Source organism: Dermacentor albipictus, chromosome 5, assembly GCF_038994185.2.
Source record: "Dermacentor albipictus isolate Rhodes 1998 colony chromosome 5, USDA_Dalb.pri_finalv2, whole genome shotgun sequence".
Taxonomy (NCBI): Eukaryota; Metazoa; Arthropoda; class Arachnida; order Ixodida; family Ixodidae; genus Dermacentor; species Dermacentor albipictus.
The window spans coordinates 106,932,847-106,958,258 of NC_091825.1; the positions used below are offsets into that span (position 1 = coordinate 106,932,847).

The 25,412-nt window shown below is 49.4% G+C and overlaps 1 protein-coding gene across 2 annotated transcripts in view; it reads left to right on the top strand.

Moving 5' to 3' along the window:
* LOC135897149 (uncharacterized) overlaps positions 1–25,412 on the top strand; it is a 193,136-nt gene that overhangs the window by 51,402 nt on the left and 116,322 nt on the right. The window contains exon 1 of one of the 2 annotated variants that reach the window (XM_065425712.2): positions 21,414–21,554. The exons of the other annotated variant lie outside the window; for it this stretch is intronic. Within the exon in view, the coding sequence (XP_065281784.2) occupies positions 21,515–21,554 (40 nt within the window). The 5' untranslated portion in view covers positions 21,414–21,514. Of the gene's footprint in view, positions 1–21,413; positions 21,555–25,412 lie in introns of those variants that run through there. 2 annotated transcript variants of the gene reach the window in all.

Genomic DNA, 25,412 nt, shown 5'->3' on the forward strand with positions numbered 1-25,412 from the left:
GGAAAGGGCTTAGGTAGTAGGCTTCAGGGGAAGCTGCCGAAACGGAAGAGGAAGTGACAAATGGAGCCGCAGTTAGGCTACATTTTGGCTATAGCTGCAAACACCGCGACAGCACACTGTTGACAACTGGCACGGAAAAAAAAAACTGGAGGTACGATGAACTAAAAAAAACCCTGATATGGGTCTATTCTGTAAGATCTTTCACGTATGGCTCTGAGATGAAAAAAATCACTAGAACTTGTATGCATGCGGTGATGGCTTAATTCGCTTACAGTGTTGTGTGCCGTGGTAGGGATGACTTTTACTTCCGCATTCACGGCTGCCTGTATATACGCAACCACGAGAGAGAGAGAAGAGAGAGAAACAACTTTATTTTGCCACTGTAGGGTAGGAAGTTAGGGCAGGTAGGCCTATAGTGTGGCTCCCAGGTGGGGGCGACGTCTTGGGCCCACGAGACGAGTGCGGGTTGCGTTTTCTTGTCTGCTCTTGTCAGCAGCTGGTTCCAACCCTCCTCGGAGGGAACTGGCAGTAATGGTCGTGGGCAACCACGACGCTGTGCTGCCTGTGTGAAGTGTGGAGGAATAGGGTCCAGCACGTTCTAGAAAGCATGGAATAATATACAGACTGTTTCATTTTATCGTTAAGAGAATTCGAAAAATCACGCTTGTCATGTAGAACATTCTACTTACTGAGCTCGATTACTCTCAGAGGGAGCCATTATTCCCACAAAAAATGAAAGGTAATATTTGCATAATTAGCATTTCTTGCTAATTAACTTTTAAACTAATTACTTTACGCCAAGTATTGCAATTCACGAATTCTAGCTGGTAACTTTCAAGGTGGTATCCGCTTGGAACGAATTCTAAGCATGACACCAGTTTCGAGATACGAGTTCCCAAAGTTCGCGACGAAACGCATTGCTGTTTCAGTAACTTTTGAGTTTCAATGCATACAAAATGCGTTTTGTAAAGAAGTAAGTGAGACAACAGGGCCTTTCTTGCGGTAAGTTTAACTCCGTTTGTCTCAGAACTGGTGCTAGTTACAGAATTCGTTCCAAGTTGGTGTGCCTTGTAAAATCCCTGGCTTCAATTCATTTATTCCAATACATCCGCTAAGGTAATCGGTTAAGAAAGTTGATTATAGAATTTTGTTAATTAGTCAAATGTGCGTGCTGCTTTCTAGTGTAAGTAGTGTATACCTCTTGGTGCATTCCATCTCAATAAGTAGATTTATGATAAACACCACAGGCGATTTAAAAAAATAGTTAACGTTAAATAAAACACCCTTTACATGATGTTCAAATAACGAATCGCATGTGTCGGACTACTCCTGTATACAGGTATTGCCGCGAATGTCTTTTTACGCGTCTATCGCGACCTGCCTCCAGTGTTTCGGCCAATCAGTTCAGGATAACGCTGATCATGACTCCGAAATAATGAAGTCACACAACTCGACCGCACATTTAACGCATAAATCTCCTGTGGCCGTGAACAAGTAAACGTTCGGTACGGCAGTTAGTTACGGAAGTTATAGCATTAGATAAGATTACTGAGGTCACACGGCGGGTGGCACGAGACTCGTTTTGTGTTACGAGCATGGGCCAGATAGTTCTGTGAATGGTTACATGCAGGCTGTTTGTGATAAAGTTTGAAGCTTTCCGATTAAGGAAACAAATATTGCAATGATCGTCGCTACACTGTTCTTGCACAACTTATTACCATAGGGCCACGTAGCTCATCGGCGCTGTGCCGTAGTTTGAACTGTAGGCACAGAGAATTTAGTAGAAAAAGAAAGAAAAGAACAATAGAAGGAACGCCTACAGCGCCAAAGCTTTAAAGCACAGAAAAAAGGCAGCGGCAACCTTTTGTATGCCAGCACAATTCGTGCATGCAGCATCAAGGGCGCGTGTACGCACATGGTGTTTGAATAGAGGCATTCATGTTCGGTTACTGCGCGTTCCCGCTTTGTGCGAAAAGCACAAAGACGTACAGGTGCGCGGAGGGTCTGCACAGCGGAACAACAAGAAAACACACTTTCTTTTGATCTTAATCTTGGAACTTTCGGCGACCGCGTCTTTTCAGCCTAGAAGAACAATGCACCTTCTCTTGCTCCTTCTGAGACGCGGCTACAGGGTGGCGCGAGCTGCTTATATATACTGCGCGGCATGCTCACACGTGTTGAGAGCGCGTGTGAGAAGCCGAGGGTGGATATGAAAGCGTGATGATGCCTCGGTCACGTTGTACGGAATGAGACATGTTTTCCCTGGATGACGGCAGACGGGCTAGATCGTGCACGCTATCCTGCTCTGGTTTCGCTACAATGCATATATACGCGGTGTAACAGCTCCAGTAACTGCGTCTGCGTGCGGATCTTGTCAGAAAAGCAGATCAGAATAACAACAGTCCCAGCTTCAACATTAAATGCAAATTCTGCGTTCGTTTTCTTTTTTTTCTCTTTAGTTACTGCTGAGTTGCCCCTGACCAAGTTTGCTTCATTTATCCCGCACATTTAATGAAAACAGTCCATGTTCCAGTACGGTCAGCATGCCTTCCCTCTTCTCTGTCAAACAATGTATCTTTCTCTTTAGTATAGCGTACCCGACGTGTAGGCTAGTCAAGGCTCTTCCACAATGTGTAGATGCCACGTGTCTTGCCATACATACCTGAGAGAGAGAGAGAGAGAAGGGAAGACGGAAAGGCAGGGAGGTTAACCAGACTGAGTCCAGTTTGCTACCCTACACGTGGGGAGGGGAATGGGGAGTGAAAGACGGAGAGAGAGAACTTAGGTGTAGGATGTCTATAGTCGGGCACTCAAGTCTGTTGCCCTCAGGTAGCGAAAAAGCGCTCGAACTGCTTTCTGGGCCAATGAACTGTGAAGCCAGGCTCCCAAGATCTTCACTTCCGTAAATGGCCTGCATGTCATCCAGTCTATTTAAGGCACACTGGAGAGTCTCACGTTGATTATCGAAGCGAGAACAGTGGCACAGAAGGTGACTGACGGTCTCTTCACACTTGCACTTAGCGCAAATTGGTGAATCTGCCATTCCAATACGATATAGCTGTAGGAGTTGGTGAATGCTACTCCTACCCACAGCCGACACAGCAGTGTTGCGTCACGTCGTGGAAGGTTCGCTGGTAATGTAAGTTTCAGTGATGGGTCGAGGCTGTGTAAACGACACTTAGAGTTTTGTGGTGTATGCCAGCAACCTAACGTGATTGCACGAGTGAGACTGCGAAGCTCTCTTGCAGCGTCGACTCTGGATAAAGGTATAAGGAGTGTCGTTGAGCCAGCCTGGGCACGTCTGGCAGCGTCATCGGCGAGGTGATTACCAAAGATGCCAAAGTGTCCCGGCAGCCACTGAAATATGATATCATGTCCCCTTTCAGATGCGCAATGGCAGGTTTCGTTGATTTGTGACACCAGCTGTTCATAATTGCCACGTCGTAAACTTCGCAAGCTCTGGAGGGCTGCTTTCGAGTCACAAAATATTGCCCATTTGTTGGGCGGTTCTTTTTCAATGTATTCGACAGCAACGCGAAGAGCGGCCAGTTCAGAACCTGTAGATGTCATTAGGTGTGAAGTCTTGAACTTGATGACGACCGATTGAGATGGTAGAACGACGGCGCCCGTAGAATTTTCCGAGACGGAACCATCCGTGTAAACATGAATTCGGTTAGCGTATGAACAATGCAGAAGTTCCAATGTGATCTGCTTGAGAGCCGCGGTGATCAGGCTAGCTTTCTTCACTATTCCTGGAACAGCAAGGTACACAGGAGGCTTCTTCAAGCACCACATAGGGGATGGCGTTCTTGTTGCGGGTGAGTGCCTCAAAGACAAAGAGTGCCGGTTAGCCGCAATTGATCTGGAGAACGCTGCCTTGGGTCTTTTCTCATGCAAGTGAGCGAGATGGTGGTCAGGGACTCTGGATATATGGTGAACATGCGCCCGAAGTGCGTCGATATCTATATAGGTCCTTATTGGGTTGTCTCTCGCGGTGGCAATTGTTGCCACGGTTGAAGCATTTCGAGGTAGCCCCAGACATGATCGAAGGGCTTGGCCTTGAATGCTCTGTAGGACATGGATGTTAGTTTTGTTAGCATTGGACAGCACTGGTGTGCTGTATCGCAAGTATCCTAGGAAGAGGGTCCTGTATAGTTGAAGCATAGATGCCACGGATGTGCCCCACGTTTTACCTGCAAGAAACCTTAGTATATGGGAGATAGAAGTAAGCCTCTTCTTCAAGTATGAGATGTGGGGGCTCCATAAAAGGTCTCTGTCTATAATAACGCCTAGGAATCGGTGAGTTTTTGCGTTGAAGCAAAAGTTTTTGCGTTGGTGAGTTTTGAGTTGAAGCAAGATGCATTTGTCGCACTGCCGTGTTGTCCTGAGCGTTCCCCCCGCTGATGACCGTAAGACAGTGTAACGACCGATATTGATACGGGATATGTCACCTCGTTAAACTTTCGTTGCTTCTGTCATTTGGCGATGTATACTGCAATAAATTTAAAAGTCACCCGCATTCATGGACTGCGCCTTCCTAGAAACGTTCTCATCGATGCTGGAACTCGTGTGTGAAACCACTATGTAAGGTATGAAGAAAGTGCATGAGCAGTGCCTGTGCCGTTAGGTGCAGGAGGTAAACACAGCGATAATTAACATCCGGGGTCTCCGCATAGTTATGGCCGCGAACAGCACCGAAATGGCAAAGACTACAGAGCGGCCGGCTCACGGAACTCCGCAGCGTGCAAAACGAAAGTGCGCGCTGCACGTTACACGCAAAGGTCAAGCGAGAACGAAAGTCACGTTTCCCCTCCTCCAAGTTGTTACCAGACCAGACGTCTCTCTCCCTCCCCACGACACCGACCCTCAGTCTCCTTCGCCCGCCCTCCGTAGACCGAGTCCGCCACGATATACCCTTTCTCGCACTTCGTTTATGGGGCTTTACGTCTTCCTTCTGCAGTCTTTAAGGACAAGAAAACTGCGCTAACGGCTTTCGCCTGAATTGGTGTTCATTGTGCTGTACGCGATCGTGTGCTGCCGTGGTGCATGTGCGGCGATCGTGGCCGGCTGCGATCGCGTGTCTGTGCTTCCTCGTTACCGTGTGGGCGTGTGTGTGTGTATGTCTGCACTATCTCTCCCTTTCTCTCAACTGTAGTCTTTCTCTTATTTTCTTATCTTCCTACCGCGACCGTTACTCAGCGTAGGGTAGCAAACCGGATGGTCAGTTCTGGTTAACCTTTCCCTTTTCCGTCGTCTCTCTCGTATTCCTTCCGGTTTCTTGACCCCGACCGTCACCTATACTGCGCGTCGCTTCTTGGATTCCCTGCGTTTTGTCGGCGTCGCCGCGTTTATTTTTTCTCGCAGTTTCGGAAAGCGCGAGCGACCTCTCGTCAGCCGCGCACTCTGCTTGACCCGATGTCTCGGGTCCCGACCGACGGGCCTCGGTCGTGCGTCTCGGTTTAACCTCGCCGGCTGACCGCGGGACCGAGCGACGCGCAGTGCGCTACCGCCGCCGAGGTTCGGCCGGAAGTGAAACGCCGCGGCGTTTGGTAAAAGGCGAGCACGGCGGGCCTTACGCGCAATGGCGCTGCATGGAGGCCACCGTGCGAGGCTTGCGTTGGACCCGCGCCGGGCTCAACGCGACGTGTCCAGCTTTCCTCGCTCTTTTAATCGCCGCGTTTTGTTAATGGGCCGTGGGTGGAAGCGTAGCGCAGTTAAGGTCGGGTCGTCGTTCGTACGTCCGCGGCCTTCTCGCGACCACCGCCGGGCGGGTGCAAGACGTTGGGGGGTTACGACTGTCCAGTTCGTGATTGCTCCCCGAGAGCACACGGATTGTTCTTTCCGGACACTAGTGGAGCGCGTGCTTGTTTGTTTTCCTTGCTCGTTCTCTGACCTCCCGCGAAGCGGATGCCTTTTACGGTTTTCATTGTTCGCTTTCACTCAACTACGGCTGGCACTACATGTAAGGTTAGTTCGAAATGTTGCCTCCTCTCCCTCTTTCTTTCTTTCAGCACGTGTGAGAAGAGAGTGTGTTGGTTGTGACCGCAGTGTATACGCTCCTGTTGGCGTTCTGATTGATTGGCGCCTCAGCGCTTGAGCGTTTATGAAGGCTACATCTATAGTGCTTGCGCGGACAACCACAGTCTTTTAATACTAAACAGCGCTCGCATTGTATACGCTCCCCATTTAATAATCTAGCACATGGCTCGCGCAACTGGCTCGCTGTGCTGCAGCTGCTGCAACACAGCGCTCGTGTTTGTTCATTCTGTGTTACGGCCTTGTTTCGAAGTGCGCCGTCGTATTCCATCATGACCAACCAACTAACCCACCAGTAGGATTTAAGCCGCGCTCACCACATTGCAAAGTTTTGTGCAGGAACGCACTCGACACCCGCATCCTGTTTTTCGATAAATATACACTACGTAACCGGCCTCCCACGCTCACATTTTTCCACTTTGACACGCATATAATTCTAGCGCATTAAAAAAAAATATTGGCAGCTTGCCCGATGGTTGAGTATTCACATCGACGGCAGTGTTTATCATATCAGCTGAAGGCGCCTCAGAAAGCTGGCGTGGGGAGCAGAGTGCCGGCGGGGTGGCGGGTGTCGCACCACGATGGCGCGCGGGACGAGACCGAAGGAATCTCGTCGGCGTCGGTCGGCTTCGAAGGTTAAGCCTTACGTGAACGTAGACGTTCGCTCCGGTGTGGCGTGCGCGCAGCTGCCCAACAGTAACGCTAATGTGTGTGCTCGCAGCGCTGATGTCAGAACGCTGCCCTGGCTCCGGCAGAGCCGATTGAGCGGCACGTGACGATACGTCCACTACGCTTCGTCGCTCTTGAAGCCAAACGCGCTTCGCGCCTTCGAAGGCCTTATTCTAATACTCCATGTACGCGCGAACCGCGCATGCGTCGGATATAGCTGGACAGCACGACAACGCCGACGCCAACGATGACGGCGCAAATTGCGCCTCGGGCGTCCGCGTAATTATCGCAGTAAAAAAAAAATGGCTGTGGCTTAGGTAAGGTTAAGCCCAGGATGCGAAGCATACTAGCCTTTATTTTAGTTGTTGAACCACTGTTTAGCTTGGTGAACTGCTGTTGCTTGGCTATATTTGGTTCGGCTAGACAAAGAAACAACTCATGCGTTACTCTGCTTCGCCTTGGACGTCCCGCATTGGACGCGGTGAGCGTCGAGCAAGCCAGCGTTCGGCGCGGCAACGAAATGTGCCCCTGAGCAAGCGACGCACGCCTGAGCCTTAGAAACAGCTCGTTTCTAAGGCAACACCGCATTCACTAGAGGCGCTTTCGTACCGCTTTGAAGCATCGTACTCGTGGCTCAGTGGTAGCGTCTCCGTCTCACACTCCGGAGACCCTGGTTCGATTTCCACCCAGCCCATCTTGCAAGAGTTGAGCCAAAGCCACTTCTCCTCTGTCGTGACGTCACGGTGTCACGTGGTATTCAAGGCGACACCGCCGCGCCTGAGGAGCTGGGTTGAGCCCTCGTAATATGCTTCGCATAAAAAGAAGTCAATATAAAGCAACCCCACGTTCTGCTTACTGTGTGAGTGGATAGCGGTGACTGAAAACAACACCACTAGACTGCTCGAGCCAGTCGATGGCGTAACGATGAAAAATAAACATAAATTGCGGCATTGAAAGGGTCACAGTTATTGCAATCAGACGACAGTCGCATACACGTAGCTACACGCACACACGCATGCACGCACGCATGCGGACAAACAAACCAACAACGCAAAAAATGTCGGAGAGAGCCGACTGTGTAAGAAATGACGTTGATCTTCTGGCATCCTTTGAAGCCCCGTTGAAAACTAGAATGCTTGCTCTCCTGCGAAATAATGAACTACATAAGCAACTAACTTATTTTAAATCACAAGGCACACACTGCAAACCACAAGCTCTTTTTCGTTAACGAAGAAATGCATTATGGATATGTCTCTTACATTATCGCTGCAAATATATGAAAGGTCACTTACTTCATATTTCGATGAATCATCTAGTTCTTCGAGCTCTTTGCATCCAATTTTGACGAGGTAATGGGAATATATTTATCAGCTGTGTGTACAGCTGTTGCATAATTGTCTATCCTTGATTTTAAACTCGAATTGTTACGTGCATTATTCTGCCGATCTGGCGAGGTATTCGGCGTACTGAATTTTCCCGTATGTATGATATGGCTATCTAGCGAAACGTGCAGCCTCAGAGATCAGGAAGCTGAAGCCAGATGGGACTGTCTGCAAATAATTGCCTTCGACTGTATATGTATAATTATGGCCTTACCGAATAAATAACGCATAGCGTCAGTTATACGAAGACAACTTTTTCTGCGCAGACCGAAGGAACAGGCGTTATGGCAGAAGAAAAGGGTAAACAAAAAGTAATATCTTGGTGTCCGGCAAACGAGTTGCCAGAAACTGTAAAACGCGCATATCTGCGCGATGCTCTAGATCTAGCAGCTTGTTTTTCAAGCGAGAAATAAAGAGAATGAAAACTGAAAGCGTTCTAGGAAGGAACAATTAACCCTTCGGAGACGCAGCGCAAAGCTGCAGAAGTGAAATGGCAAGACATGCCGGCAGTTATATAAAAACGCCATGTATTATTTTACGCTTTTCCTCCACCCAGTTCTCCCTTCGGCCTTGTGCCGGAAGAACGACTATTCGCCGCGATTAAAAACCAGTGATTAAAACAAGTCACGCAGCTAGCCCGGCCCAGTTACACTCCAGTCAGTACCCAGAGGCGAAAAAAACAAAAAACAAAAAATACAAAGAGACGCGATTTCAGCGTTGCTAGGACGCAATTGTAGCTTGAGAATAGCCTTCCGGACACCTGCATGCAGATGGACCTCAATATATAGTTTTCTTGTTTCGACGTTTAGAAAACAAAGTAGAACCACGTGCCTACCCTAATTTCTTGTTCGCTCCTTTTCCTTTCGCTTGGTTTGAGAGACAAACTGGTTTCCAAGTTATCTGCTGTGCACGCCATAAAACTAACCATTTCCTACAACCGACGTTCTCTTGAGCAGGCATGCCGTTTTGTATACTAGTAGCGTACGTGCCAGTACGATCTTGGCATAGACGACAGCATTTGCCGCCTTTTTAATGGACGCCTTTTGGACGTTACCTGCGTTTCCCAATGTCATTACGCGTTTGCTCGATTACATTGAAAGTTGTTGATTCTAAGAACGATTTCGGGACCCCCTGTGTTGCATTTCATTGTCAGAATCTTCCGTGAAGTTAGGATACTGTCGCCTTTGTTCTGTGGTAGGCATTTGAGGTTACGTCTTGGTTCTTCCTTAAAATATGTTGCCAGTTCGCTTTAAAATTTCAAAATATTGTAGCGTCATAGTGCAGCCTTAGAGCCATTGATGGACTCATTTCGCTTTCGTTTCATTTCGCTAAAAACTCAAGAGGACTGCATCTAGCTTCTGTTGAAGTTCATCTGATGAGAACGCAACAAAGTTCGCCCTCAAAATGGGACGTCAGCACATCGTAATGTAACTATTGGAGGCAAATTACAGAACTCTGGTTTGGCCATATATGTTGACTCATGCTGTCTTCGACTGCCCTGCTGTTTTCTTTTTTTCTCCCTTATTTTGAAATTTTTTAGATGTGTGGTTCAGAAATAAGAAACCAAGAAATTAGAAGGATTGAATTCTCGTTGTTGACCAATCAACCCGGAGTACTGACCGTATCTAAGGAATTAAGTCAGCAGGTCGTGAGCACAGGAGCCTACGTAGCAAACTATTAGCTCGCGTGTTGAATTCAGCCGTTTCAAATACCTTCAGTTTCTTAGTTAATGTTCTTAAGAAGCGCACCAACTTCGCACTGGAAAGACTAAACATTCTACAAGCGAACGGTACGTATAACTCATTCTGCAAAGCCTTGGGACTACATACCGCTGATCGTCGCTTCCGCATCGAATGGTTACGGTATACGGTGGAGCGGCTGTGCTCATGCGCACGATCACTTTCATTCCCATTGCATTCTGAAGTACATTTCTACGAGCGATACCGGGAATCTTGCAAATGCAATGCAGAGCTGAATATCAAAAAAGAGAAAAATATGTTTCGGGGAAAGCTCTAAAGACCGGTCCTTCGAAAGAGAGCTGACGTCCCCAGTATTCAGCAATCTCTCACTGCATGCAAAAAAAAAGAACAAGTTCAATCGAAACACAGGTTACGATACTGTAAGGTATTCATATATGGTAAAGCACTGTAACGAATGCGGAAGTTGTGGGCTCCGCTGTCATTTGCATAGCTAGTTGTCTTGGTTCTGCCACTTTAATTTCCTTTCCTGTGCCCTAAAGATATGAACCTCGTTGTAAATAAAAGGTAATCCGTTCGCCAGCAAAAAAAAAAAAAAAAAAAAATTAGCCGACGTCTTTCATAACTGCATTGTCTTTCTTCGGGCTTGGTATGTTTGTTACTCATAGATCGAGCCGCTGTGTTCCCATTACATTCTTATTCGCTGCGTCGGCTGCGCTTGTAAAGAGAACGCGTAGTAAGCGATCATTGCACATGGTCTCTATACACCCTGCGAGACAAAATGCATAGGAACGCTTTCAATATGAAAAGTGACTACCTTGGGAGAATTGGTGCACATATAGAACGCGAGGCCACGCATGCGCAGAGCGTCTCTATTAGCACCTGGTGACAGTTCTTGAATGATTGGTGGGGGGCGGGGGGGGGGAGGGCTGTTCGCGCTGTGGTGAGCCACCCAACAAACAGACGCCGCTCATAGCGCATGCAAATTGTACACCACCGGAACCGCACCGCGCTTAATTATTGCGCCAGCACCTAGGCCGGCGTGTCGCGGAAACACCGATATCATCTCTCCGCTCCCTTTTGAGGCGCGCACGTACGTACGTACGTACCTCTTCGGCGAACAGCCCCAAAGCTATAGACGCCGGAATGAGATTAACTTTTTCCACTTGACCCGTCCGGCACTGACGCCTTTACAGAGCGGTGTCGCGAGGAGCTTGTTTTTCTTCCGCTTGTGTTCGCCTTATTCGTATCTCTTTATTTTTTCATATTTATATAGCTAGCTGGCTAGCTAGCCTCAAAACATGCCTGACGCGCAAACTCAGCGCTTATCGGCGCGCGCTGTCCACAACGTCAAGGTCTGCGGTCATTTACAAGGCCGTAATACCTGCGCGCGACGCTGCGGTGCGGCCGAGGTGAAACCGCACGAGCCAAACCGGGTTTTTCTGGCCACTCGTAAGCTCCGGGTGTCGTTTATACGGATTTGTATGGCAGGTTACGCGCGGTTTTGTGCGGGATTTATCCGTGAGGTCTTTATAAAGCTTGACGTACCCGTATATATGACACGCTCAGGTCTAGATATATGCGTAGTTGCCGGAACTGACTGCCAAGCTACAGCGCCTTCTCTCAGAAAGCGACGCCATCCCCACCGACAAACACCACCACCCCCACCGACTCCCGCTTCCTCTTCACCTCCCCTTACCCCGCACTTGGAAACAATCAACGAGTAATTCGGTCCAGTGCTGATGTATAATAGGAGAGTGCGGACAATTTTTCTTTCGATCGGCTTTCGTTTTCTGTACGCGATCCAACGGAGCGTTTCTTCTCCTTAATAACGTACGGAAGCTGCGTTCAGGTTTTCTGTGCCAAGTGCCAAATGGCAGCTGCCCTTGCCACATCCCTGTGCAGTCGCAAGCCGTGGTAGCCGCGTGCGGTCAATACCGCAGACGGTATTACGTCCAGCGCCCGCGCGAAACGTTAATAAGCCTTGTTACAGCTATAGCCTACGGGTGCAGCGTTGGCATTCGAGAACCAACGGGTATCGGTCATTTCGCCTCTGTGCGACTCGAATGACTCGAGATCGGGTCAGATATTCGAGGGCGTCTAATGAGCTTGGGAACATGCGGCATTCTTGCGCAATGCCAATCAAGAAAGCGATAGGGCATTTAGTCGCCTATGCGCTCTATCAAACCGCGTGTATGTGGCTGCAGAGGTTGTTCCAGTTTGCTTACGCTCTCTCTCTTTCTTTTTTTCCCCCGAGAACGCGAGAGATTATCGGCGCGACTGTGCCGTTTGTTCAGTTATCAAGGTGAGAAGACGTATACGGTGTGGTCTCAGATATCGAGCTGTCGAGCGTGGTTCGAACGTAATTTCTTACACGTTGGCTGAATTGCTTTCTGCGCGGTTTGTCTGGCACTACGCGTATGTCGTAAGGCTCGCCATTAGACGCGATTTTTTTTCCCTGTTCATGATCGTTGTTTGTGAAGCTTTTGAGGAGGCCCGTGGCTTTTGTCCGTTGTGAAGAGAGCAGAAGGAATTCCAGAGCTTTTTCTTTTATCTAAGTTTAGCCCTTTAAGGGGTGTGGAAAGCTTAGGCAAGACATGCCCGTTGCTCCAGTGCACTGAAAGGAACGGCATTCCAGCCACTTGAAGTCACTCATAAGTTACGTACCGTGCTTAGCGATATAAACGCGATGCTCGGAGCGCGATGGTTGTCTCCGCTTTTTGCTCCACGTATACCGGTGGGAGCTGGGTGATCGTTGTGGAACCAAATGAAGTCATAATGCGTCGCAACGCCTCTCGCTTTCGTCGTATACAACCATGGATCAGCTCGACGTCCCCAGCGCTCACGGTTGGTGCAAGAGGTGCCGGCAGTCGTGCGCTCCGAGCATCTCGTTTCAATCGCTGAGCGCGGTACTTGTGATGCGTATTCCGAGCAGCCGTCTACTTTTTCAACACAGAGTTCCGGGCTCCTCGCCTCGACAGACGTCTACAAAATATTTCGAAAGCCCTGTTCGGTCTTCTGAAAACAAGGATATCTGAAAGTCTGTTTCCTCGGGCCGTCGTAGATTCCTCTCTTTCCTTCATTTCTTCATTCATTTATGCCCCCCGTGGTGGCATACGTGATTGCTTTTCTGGTTAACCTCCTTACCTTCGCTTTTGCTCTCTTTCTCTCTCTGTCTCTCTCCGTCAACACGATGATTCTTACTCAAGAAATTAACCATTAGTTAAGATTGAAAGCGTGTCTGAGCGTGCTCCCATGTACTTCCTCGGTCATGATAGTTAATGTGTTCCGTGACTGTAAACGTTGCGCTGACTGCGGCAGACCATATTATGAAAGTTTAGTAGAACAGCGGCTTAACGGCACATCTAGACCGGCGACGTGACAACCATGGTGACCCAACAGTATGTAGACATGCGATGTGGCGGCATTTCCAGCCATTGCAGCAATGTGCACTAGCAACAATCTTTTTTTTTTCTTATGTTGAGTGTACTATCCCGCGATTTTCGCGTAGTGTAGAGTACGTGCTCATATTCCTCACTTTGCAAAAAAGATTGATTTTGTTTTTTTTTTCTTTTTTTTCCTTCTCGCGATAACTGTCGACGGTAATGCGATTAGCGTTCAAGCAATGTCGCCTCACACCTTTTGCTTGTTAGTTTCTTTTTCATTTCTTCGTCGCCGGGGCTAAGTTTGGTGGTTTTCTGTCGGATAGTCGGACCATTTCCCCAGGTTCACATCATTCATTCATCAAAAACAACAACAGCAAGAACCTTCCCTCTGAACATAAAATTAGAGCCGCATTCGCATTCAGCATGCAGGACATATAGGCTTTTTCTAATTAATTACAATAATAATAGTATATATTGGACAGAAAGCCCTCTACCATGCGCCTTCTGTAGGTAAAGTTTTTGTCATACAAGACGTTCCATTCCTCTTCGAATTGCTCGGAAGCCTATCAAAGCCGCAATGCGTATGCATACAATTCGCCGGGACAAGAAGAAAACAAAAATTAATCTAGATTTCTCTCTGTACTTACGGACATAAAATTATGAGCTCTCGTGCATCACATTAGCCAATTGCTGGAAGCAGCTCCGCGCACCAAGCTGTGTGTTCTTTACAGCTCGATTCCTCCATATTTTGCATTCTCATATACTAAAAAAGCACGTTTCTAAAATATATGCACGCCACGCTGCCTGTGCGCATATACACGCGGGGCTGAACGAGCTCGAAGATTCGTCGACAGCAGAAAACTTGACAGCTTCCCACACCTTGGGGGTCGAAGGAAGCGATCATCGGAGCCCGAGGGGCGAGCGCTTGCTTTATTGGTTTTCCTTTTCTTTATCTTCCCCGCAGGCGTTCTGCGACCGCGAGAATGGATGTTCATGTCGCTACTTGAAGGTTGCATTGTTCGAGCGGCATCAACTGGCTCTGCCTGACCGTTCGGCTTGCTGTGTTTGCAGTATACGCGCGTGTGTGTGTGTGTGCTACAAGCGACGAAGGGGCGGGTGGCTGGGCGGGCGGGTTGAGGCGTGATGACGACAGCACAAAGGCTGTCGGACAAGGCTTTCCACCGCAACACCGTTCGTCGCGGTTATCTTTGGAGTACACACTCGTCACGTTCTCGGGTGTGCGCACATGCACATGCTTGTCTCCGGAGGGGGGGGGGGGGGATGTTGCAATTAGATTCCTAATGACGACTAACGACTGTGCCGCGTACGGAAGGTGTCCTGGAAGGCTGCGGCATTGTTTCAAACCTGAGTCACCACTTGCTCTGGGCGTGTTGATTTAGATCTTTGCTTTAGTCTGTGTCGCTGCATTGTGACAGACGGTGCTAGAAGAAGGCAGAGTAAATAGTGGGGGGGAGGGAGGTCCTAATGGTACCAGCCGAGTTTATGCCTACGCAATTCGTATCAACAAGCCTTGGACGTCAATTTAAACAGCAAATTGCAGAGAAGTGTACTCGGGTACTTCCTCGGCACAGCTGGGGTACTCCCCAGCTGTGCCGAGGAAGTACCCCCAGTACAGTTTCTTTTTCGAGTTTGTAATGGTCTACCAGTGTCGCACTTGATATCTGCGGGAAGCTTTAAGCATGGCATATGTAATATAATTAGGTAAGTTTAATTAGGAGCGTTGAACGAAGAGGATCGAAGCAGCAGGCTTCTAGCTAGAATGAAACCCAGAGACTTCCGTCATGAATGTCCCGCATTGTTTCGTCTTTGATTTTTCGGTAGACACACTGCACAGAAAGAAATAAACAAAAAAACACAGCTTCACTTACGCCACATATAGTGTTCCTGTATCCGTAGTATTCAAAGTAGAGCCGCATTATTAAAGATAACATCTCTCTCTCTCTCTCGCTCTCTCTGAGGGACCCTTATTTGCATATGTGCATATTTATTTTGTTAACGCGCATCCTATGTTTTAAGTGAGCCTACATTACCTAGTTACATTTATTTATCTTTCATATTCTCATATTTACCGCGTAAATTTTGACCTTGTTGTGAAGACAAAAAATAGGCATTAACGCTTGGAATATCTGAATATTCCCTGTGAACACGTTGTTGTTGCCTTCCAACAACGTCCCCTAACTACGCTGGAGTGCAGGAATTTCACTTGTGGCTTGTGAAGCTACCACCTTGCAGGCAGCCTTTCCAGCCACACACGGACGACCACCCACAGTGCGCTCGCTTGGGCGCCGTTATTAGTGAACAATGAATGAGGCGACGCAGAGGAGCCGCGCGATGCGTTACCGGATTCGATGATTGACGCACACAGGCGCTCAAAATTGCCGGGGATAATGAAGGCATCTCGGCAGGCTCTTCACCACCGCACGTCAAAGCAGGCGCTTCCTTTTGTCTGCACCCGAGCCGTCGTTCGCACAAAAGGGACCGAAGGCGTCCCCCGTGTTTGTTTGTCGATGCGTGAATAACGTAATCTTTACCTTCAGGCGAGGCGTGTCTCGAATCCCAGATAGTGTCCAACGATCACGGCGCTTGTCACGTAAAGTGGTGCCTTGTCGGAAGTCCGCGCCATTCAAGGTTTGTGTGGCCGGAGGACCCGGCCTGTCACGCCCCTCAGTAAACAGCTGTTCATGAAGACGTCACGTCTGAAGCCTTCGGGCCGTGTGCCAAACTGCGCGTCCTTGATTATGAATGCTTCGCAGAGGGTGTTTGTTCCTGTACTGCCTTTCCCTTTGTTTCGGGAAGCATATTGTACGCACGAAGGATCGGCGCATAGCGTTTCTGAATACAATAGCCCGAAAGTTGGCGAGAATGTCCTGCGCCCGCTCGAAGGACTGAAGCGTAGAACATGGCGCCGCGTTTGGTCGAGGACTTTTCACTTACACCTTTAAAAACTCTAGAGTTTGTCGGCTTCTCGCGTTCAGCAGCTAAAACGCACAACCTTGTGTGAGCAACTTGTGATCGCGACAAAACCAGACAGAATACTACGCGCTTTTGCTATAGCTATAGCTTCATCTCTCAGCTTCGATACGTGTGAAGCTGTTCTTGCATGGCCTGCAAAATATGGCGACGCGCGCTGGAAGTCTCAGAGGTCATCGTTCTTTAAGTGATAGCGCTAAGGTCACTGGCTGAGGCAGCACTCAGTATTTCCTTCTTAGTGTCCCTCTCTCTCTCTCTCTCTCTCTCTCTCTCTGTGTGTGTGTGTGTGTACGTGTCTCTCGTTAGACGCTACTACCTAAATCTCTCAAGTTCTGTAGTCGAATAATAAAACGGTGTGCTCACTTTCACAGGCTGGCCCAAAACAGAGATTACCTAAGTTAAAAGTTCCTGAATGCTGCACGACACACTGTTCGCAAGCTGTTCGAGACCATCTTGTTGCAACTGTTCGCTTCAAATCTCCGATCCCGACTAAGCCCACGCCGAAATTATTTCCTTCTGTGGTCTCTGAAACGAAAAGACGCCCGTAGACAAGCGCAACCCTCGATTTTAAGTCTTCAGCTGACACGCTGGGCAAGTAGAAAGCCCGAACAGAAAGCCAGGTAATTTCGTTGATTCGCGAGTCACGGATCCTCTGCTTTTATAACGCATTTCATGTAACCTTTTTACAGCTCTGCCAGAGTAGCACCGTTAGCGCTGATACTTGAAAGAAGCTCGCCTTTTCGGCGATGACTTTGAGTATCGATACAGCGAGGTCTAGCGCTGAAGTCGCGCTCAGGCGTTCTGCATGACCGAGCACAGCAAGTTCAGGCGGCCCCGGCGCCCTTCGGCGCAGGCTTCAACTAACCTTTCTCTCTCTCTCTGCGTCACTATTTCCGTCCTTTACGGCCTTTACTGCGTGACCTTTCTTCGCGCACGGCGGCATATACAGGAAAGGTTATTTTATAGAACGTTTCACGATACCCGGCGAGGTTCACAAGGGAAAGCTTCGCTTTTAAAATCGGCAATGACAACGGAATATTATTCATTGACCTGCGGCTGCTACAGTCACATCTACGAAACCCCTCGCCCACCCTCCCACCAATCCCACTCCCCCGGCCCAGTCCCCCCGCTCCCCGCGCTCCCAGCAGTATACATGACCTTTCTAGCTAGATCATGTGGTAAAGCATAGGAAAACGTAAATGCACTGTAGAAGCCAAAGAGGAAAAATTCAGTGGCAATTTAGCGACAAATGCGAGAGATATGCGTTAGCGTTACGTCGTGCCTCTTTGAGGTGCCGGATCCATGATTTAAACCACGTTCACCATATTGCAATGTGCATCTGGATATATATATATATTAAATAGGCTAAACAGATTTATAGAAGAGGCGCGTCACCTGGCTGAGCAAACCGTACGGAGAACGGGCGCCTCTGGAACGTACTGTAATGAACCTTTCCCAGAAGACTGCGCCATGGCCACCATCGTCAGTGACGCCAGGCGCATAACCACCCGCGCTCACGAGACGAGGCCAGCATCGACGAGCAACGGCCTCAGCACGACGCCATTTACATGTATAGCCGCACGCATATACAGGCAAGCGAGCAAGACGCGCACGCGCGCACGCACGCGCGAGGCGGCCCGCGGTGCGGCTGTTGACGTTCGACGGCGAGCGGGCCGCGGGCTCCTCGCGTGGCGCGAAGTCATAATTGCGGGCTCATTGTGAACGCGTCGCTTTGCGTGGCACGGCGCCGCGTACATCGCGCACATAGTGGCGGGCGATGGTCGACAGCCGCTGTAAACGTGCAGCGGCGTCCGACGCGTATACGCCCGCCTGCATGCCTCGAGCGTGCTGGCTGCACTTAATCGTCGGAGGCATATTCAAAGCTTTCACCCCCGCGAAGCGCTTTTCGCCGTACGCGCGTAACCTTTGGCGATTCGGGAGACGAATGTCTCCATCGCGGTCGACGCGGCGGAGTTGCGGCAACGGTGGAGTTTCCTTCGCCCACGCAGCTTTCGGGCCCTCTTGCACGAGTGAAGCGCGCACGCAAGTAATGGGCACGTTTTGGAGGACGCGTCTTCAAGAGAAGGGCTTGTAGCCTTAGGCTGCGCGTATACGATCATCGTTAGCTACGTCAACGCCGGTAACTTGGTGAATTTCCCGCACTCTGTGTAACGTGCACGCCATCGGGAAGCCGGTCGTTTGGATGACCTGCGGTCACTCGCTCAAAAAAATAGAGACGAAGTAAGCGGAAGTATAGATTTGATTGCAGTGCCTTCTTCATAGTCGTTCTTTTTTTTTCCTTTTGATTGAGTGCCGCTTGCCCTGGCTTCCGGGTGTAGTTAGACGGCTGGCGCAATCAACGTTTCAACGTCTCCTGTAAAACAAATCTCAGTGCAATTGATATAGAGTAACACGGCGAAGGGAAACTGCGAAGGCGAAATCACTGACGTTAAGCTTCTGGCTTGTTTCGAAAAAAACTAGAGCGCAGGTGGCATTCTCTCTCTATACGGCTTGATAACAATGGCCAGTCTTCGTTCGTCGAAACATTCGCCGAGCCTGCAAACGCATGTGCAAGAAGAAAATAAACTTTAATAAAAAGAATGGTTCCGGCAGTTTAGGTTGTTGTGCCCTCAAGGGGCCACTCGAAGTCCTTGGACTCGGGCGGCAAGAGCAAGAATTTTTTCGGATCGTATACTCAGGTGTATCGATAGAAACTGGGCCCGCTGATGTAGGATTTCTTTGACGATGTTCTTGTTCACCTCACGGACTTTCAACGCTCTCGTTTCTCACACGGCTTTCAGGTCTACCCGGTCAGGTATTCGACTGACGTTGAGGCTGGTCTATTTCTTTGTTTTTTATTCGCACACACGCGGAAGCGCGTGTTTGGACACAGCGTCAGAACGTGGCCTTAATGATAAGTTCGGTTCGAGTACGCAACGGTATCACGAATAAAAGAGCGATGCAGTAATGGAGGAAGCATCTGCTGGGCGCCTTCGTCTACTTGTCTTGCTCCCGAGAAAATGTCGCCCATAATGTGCACCTTTGTGTAATATACTCAGTAGCGCGTTGGCACAAACATTTCAGTTAGGAAAAAGAAGCAAGAAGCCACTCCTATTGTCCTTAATTTCGTTCTACCCAGGTTCGAGCTATAATTGTAAAATCTTTCTCTTTTTTTTTCAAATATTTTTCGCTTACTTCAATGGAACGGCGTCCTACAATCACAACATGTAAGGAACAATATTTATGATTTATTATTAGTTACTTACTTTATTAAACCTCTTGTCTCTCTCTCTTGTATATTTAAACTTTACACTGATTAAATTTAGATACCAAAAAAATATGAAGAAGTATGCTTGAATCGCGACTCTTACTTGAAACAGTGTTCCACGTGCTTCTATTTACACTTTATCTGGTTCTTGGTAGATATATCGCGATGTTAGCGCTTAAAAATTTATCTGGCACTTTCCCTCAAACGCCTATAACTGGGACCACGTTTAAGCATGGGGGACGCACCATCTCGCTCACTTGCCTGAGAAAAGACCCAAGGCAGCGTTCTCCAGATCAATTGCGGCTAACCGGCACTCTTTGTCTTTGAGGCACTCACCCGCAACAAGAACGCCATCCCCTATAGGTGGCGCTTGAAGAAGCCTCCTGTGTACCTTGCTGTTCCAGGAATAGTGAATAAAGCTAGCCTGACCACCACGGCTCTCAAGCAGGTCTCATTGGAACTTCTGCATTTTTCATACGCTAACCGAATTCATGTTTACACGGATGGTTCCGTCTCGGAAAATTCTACGGGCGCCGTTGTTCTACCATCTCAATCGGTCGTCATCAAGTTCAAGACTTCACACGTAACGACATCTACAGGTTCTGAACTGGCCGCTCTTCGCGCTGCTGTCGAATACATTGAAAAAGAACCGCCCAACAAATGGGCAATATTTTGTGACTCGAAAGCAGCCTTCCAGAGCTTGCAAAGTTTACGACGTGGCAATTATGAACAGCTGGTGCCACAAATCAACGAAACCTGCCATTGCGCATCTGAAAGAGGACATGATATCATATTTCAGTGGCTGCCGGGACACTGTGGCATCGTTGGTAATCACCTCGCCGATGACGCTGCCCGACGTGCCCAGGCTGGCTCACCGACACTCCTCATACCTTTATCCAGAGTCGACGCTGCAAGAGAGCTTCGCAGTCTCGCTCGTGCAATCACGTTAGGTTGCTGGCATACACCACAGAACTCTAAGTGTCGTTTACACAGCCTCGACCCATCACTGAAACTTGCATTACCAGCGAACCTTCCACGACGTGACGCAACACTGCTGTGTCGGCTGTGGGTAGGAGTAGCATTTACCAACTCCTACAGCTATCGTATTGGAATGGCGGATTCACCAATGTGCGCTAAGTGCAAGTGTGAAGAGACCATCAGTCACCTTCTGTGCCACTGTTCTCGCTTTGATAATCAACGTGAGACTCTCCAGTGTGCCTTAAATAGACTGGATGACAGGCCATTTACGGAAGCGAAGATCTTGGGAGCCTGGCCTCACAGTTCATTGACCCAGAAAGCAGTTCGAGCGCTTTTTCGCTACCTGAGGGCAACAGACTTGAGTGCCCGACTATAGACATCCTATACTTAAGTTCTCTCTCTTCCTCTTTCACTCCCCATTCCCCTCCCCACGTGTAGGGTAGCAAACTGGACTCAGTCTGGTTAACCTCCCTGCCTTTCCGTCTTCCCTTCTCTCTCTCTCTACTCCCACATATATACTTCAGCATGGCTCCAGTTAAATTAAGCAACTTTTCCGTTTAAGCAAGTGCAAAATAAACTCCAATCTTAATCCCTCGTTCTTGCAACAATATTTTTCTGCTCATAGCTGAATCTTAATTGGAGGGAGGGAGGGAAAGAGATAAAAAGAAGGCAGGGAGGTTAACCAGAATCACGTCCGGTTGGCTACTCTACACTGAGGGAATGAGAAAGGGGGAAAACAAAGATAACAGGGAGAGAGAAGGGAAGGAAATTGCAGTGAGTTCGATGACGTGTGTGGCCTTACAGAAATTGCATTAATAGTCACAAATAGAACGGCATTATACGAGCGCAGAGCTGAGCAATAAGACATTATCGTTCATTCCGCTCTCTGCACAACGGACTCCAGCCATTGAACGAGGTTAAGTGTGACGTCGGTCTCGGGACTACGTGGCACGTGACACTGGCAGTGACGAACCATGTAGCCGCGCTTAGTTAGAGCCTTCAGTCGGTAGGTCGAGAATGCACACGCCGGAGCCATCGCTTCGCTTGACCCCGATGTCGGCGTGCTGACATGTTTGCACATCAACGGGGAATGACGCAGGGTCAAGCATGCCCGGACGAAGAAGAGTTGTGCCCCAGAAGCGCACAGGCGAGTTTTCTCGAGTTGGGAGTGCGGGCGTAGTCTTAATCGCGGATTATGTTTGTGTACGGATGTACGCCGAGGGGGGCGAATTCGGACGCGCCGCCAGTCATGTGCGCGCCGTTTTGACGGACGTGTCAGAGGAGCCTCTCGATTATCGACCTACAAGCTGTCTAATCTGTTTTGGCGGAGCTCAGTTATTCTAAACTCCGAGTTGCGGCTTGCAATTATAATTCGGGGCTTGTTACCCGACAGTGCATGAACTTTGAACCGCAAGGTTTACGGACCTGTGAGCGGCTGTCAAAGCGCAAGCCATCAAGTCTAGTCCTTTCGTTTCAGTTCACGCTAGCACAGCGACGGGTTCGCATGTTCCCTTTTGTTGTAGCTTTGTTTACATGAAGGCGACGCGGGCGTGTTCAGTCAGAGGTCGAGCTGCCCTCAGCCCGACTCGATCGTGTTTACACGAATCTTTCCAACCGGATTGGGCGAGCCAACCCTACACTTGCAGCGTGATTGGATAAACTCGCCTCGATTCTCGCTCGGCCTGACGTCCGGCTAGCGTTCACACGAACCAGACGACCGGTCTTCTGCCCGACACGCCGACATTACCGAGTTCATCTACACGTAACTTACGAAGTCGTCGCCTTCTCTATGTACATTCAGTCGACTATCAGTTCAGGAAACGCAGTCGCCACACGTGGCGAACCCTGAGCTTCGCCTATATGGACACATACCACAACAGGTTGACAGCAGTCGCTTCCCGTTCTGAGGGTATAGGCTCTCGGCTCGCGCGAAACAGCGGAGTGAGAGAGCCTCGCGGGCGAGACGTGTTTTTCTTTTTTTTTTTCTTTTTTTTACTGCAAGCGCGCCGACAAACTAGCATGCAGCCCAGCCTCTTCTCGCGCCGACGGCGCGTCGTGACCTCAGTTGACGCTCACTTGTCACGCCGCTCCTTTCTGGGGTCATGAACCGGTTCAAGAAGCAGCAGCAGCAGCGCACTTCCACTTTCAACTGCGTTGCTTCTGACGCGCTTTTTTTTTTTTTCGGCCACCTTGCGCACGCGTGCTCCATCGTCGAAACGTCACGTCACCCGGCTCGCAACGAGCTCGCCTGGCCACAGGGGCCCACCGAACCATAAGAAGGAAGCGAAGCGTGTGCGGTGCACTTCCAAGAGCGACGCTGGACCCGACTCGGTCCAACTGCCTGTCAGTCGGCGTTGCCGGCGGCGATATGAGCGTCGCCCCCTGCGCGTGCTTCCTTTTCCTGCATATGGTTCACGCGCCGGCCGGTGACTCTCGACAATCGTTTGTTCGCTTGTGCGACTGTGAACGCCGAGCGCCACGCCGTCCTGCAAGCCCGCTCTGCTAAAAATGGGTCCCTCGACGTTATGGCTTTCAAAGGGCGCGCGCATATAGACCTTTCGCCCTGTGTGGGCGGGTTCGAGCGTATGGCGAAGCCGTGCTTCTCGCTCTGGTCGTCATCCGCGGAGGGCAAAGAATATCCCCCCCCCCCCGTGTTGTTCGCGCGCTGGAATGAACTTTTCCCGTGAATGTGGTGTTTATCGCACCTGTGGCACGTCGGCCAAAGTCACCTACTGCTCTGAGGTATCGTGAAAGGAAGTGGGGACTGTGGGAAAAAAATAGAAAATTTACGTATAGGGGGCTGTTGTCCCACGAAACTCTCGCTCCGATGATAGCGCCTCGGAACATTTCCGCTATAGCGCTGGTCCTTCCTTCCTCGTTCATACTTTAGCAAGAATAATGCCTCTATAATGGACAGCGATAGAGTTCTGCCGTGAAATAGTTGTTTAGCCCGAAGAAAATTTCGAATAACAAATTTCAATGCATAGCGCGCGCGCGCTATGCATTCAAAGTGTGTGTGTGTGTGTGTGTGTGTGTGTGTGTGTGTGTGTGTGTGTGTGTGTGTGTGTGTGCGTGTGCGTGTGCGTGTGCGTGTGCGTGTGCGTGTGCGCGCGCGCGCGCGCGCGCGTGCGTGCGTGCGTGCGTGCGTGCGTGTGTGTGTGTGTTGAAAAATATTTCAATCCTGCTATTTCGAACGTACATTTCTCGTTGCCCATGAAGCAACCAGCATTAGCCTGATTAATATGTTCAGAAATCCGTAAAAAAAACCTAGCCACTTACATATTCAGCCACAGTATTTGGTGTCACATCCAAAGCTATAGCGGGCTGTTGCGCGACGGCTAGCTACGATACACGGGAGAAAGGCTACTAACAAAAACGCGTCTCCTTCCAGTTTCTCTTCAAGCTTCCACGAAAAAGCACGCGTGCATGCGCGTTCACGACACTAGCGTGACCACTCAATGCGACAAATTTTCTCTCATTTCGCCACGGCGTTACGTAAAGCTTGAACAGTCCTTTACCACGACGCTCTTTCGCAACAGACAGCTGATTTGGGCGAGCACTTCGTAAAATCACGCGTAACATCGCACACAAAGAATGTACTTCGACTTTGTCACTTTCCTGCATAACTGCACTTGCGCAGCAGCATTTGTACAGTATTCAGTCAAATCTGGCAAACCATGTACCCGCGCTCGCCGGTCTGCCCTCCCTCCACAAGACGAATGAAGAAAAGAAAAAAAAGGGGGAGAAGTATGGAAACAGCGTGCATCTCGAAAGCTCACTGGCCCTGCGCGAAAGAGCGTTCGACCTCACTACACGAATGCGCACTCCTCGCAGAGCCTACGAACGCCTGCGTTTTCTTCAAATGGGTAAATGACGTCATCGCAGTTTCGGTCTTCGCGCTGCCTTAACTTCTCATTCACACCTTTCTTTCTTTCTTTCTTTCTTTCTTTCAAGACTGGCGCCATGCACCGACCGTTAGCTGCGCTTCTCTGCCAGAAAGAAGCACACCGTCTTTTGCGCGTGGCCCGATGGACTCATCACCTTCAAAGGCTGACAGGGCTTTTCGGTGACGCTTGTACGCATCGCGTGCGGGTGTTCCGCACCGCCTTTCATTATAGCCGCTGTCCACAGATCCGACAGTCCCTTTTGCATCTGTCTGCGCGCCTACGTTTGTTTGCGTCACGTGGGAGGAGCGTAAGGAAGCCGCGCGCGACCGCCGCGTGTTGTAACGCTCCGCGAGCGCGGAAACAGAGAGGTCACGTATAACGTGTTGCGAGAATCCGTGAAGGGACGAAGGCTGCTGCATTTCCGTTTCGCACTGTTGTGGTTATTATCGTTGTTGTTCTTGTTGTGCCTAGGCCTCTTGAGCCTCGGCACAGAAAAGTGGCCCGTGCAGGTTACGTACGCGCTGTTCTTAATTGAACATAGACAAGTATGTGCACCGGTCCTGTCCGCATTCATCGGATCTTTTGGTTCTGCGCTGTTTACATTTGCTGTCGCAACCGTCAAGGTATATACTATCAAAACTTGCGGCACGGAAAGAAACTTTCAGGTCAGGTTACGTATAGTACGTTATTTCAACTGCGAACGGAATCCACACACAATCCCTGCCCGTGAGCATTTCCTGACCTCGTTGTTGTTGCATTCGCTGCGACTGCCTAAAAAGCTGCACAGAGAGAGAGAGAGAGAGAGAGAGAGAGGAGGGAGGAAGTCAGGAAGTCAGAGCAAATGTAGCTTTACTTGGCTACCCTGCACTGGGTGAAAGGGATAGAAAGAGAAAAAGAGATGAGCACGAACTAAGTAGACAAAGTACAAAATCCAATGGTAGCAGCTGTGCAATAGCATGCAACGTTCTCAGAAGCATCAGGGGGGCCGGGGACACCAGCAGCTTCAGCAACGCATATATAGCCTTTTACGGAGAAGATATTGTGAATAGAACACTGACGCGTTCATTGCGAATGTGTAAAGGTAGAGGACCATCTTGTGAAGTGACATAACTGCGCGT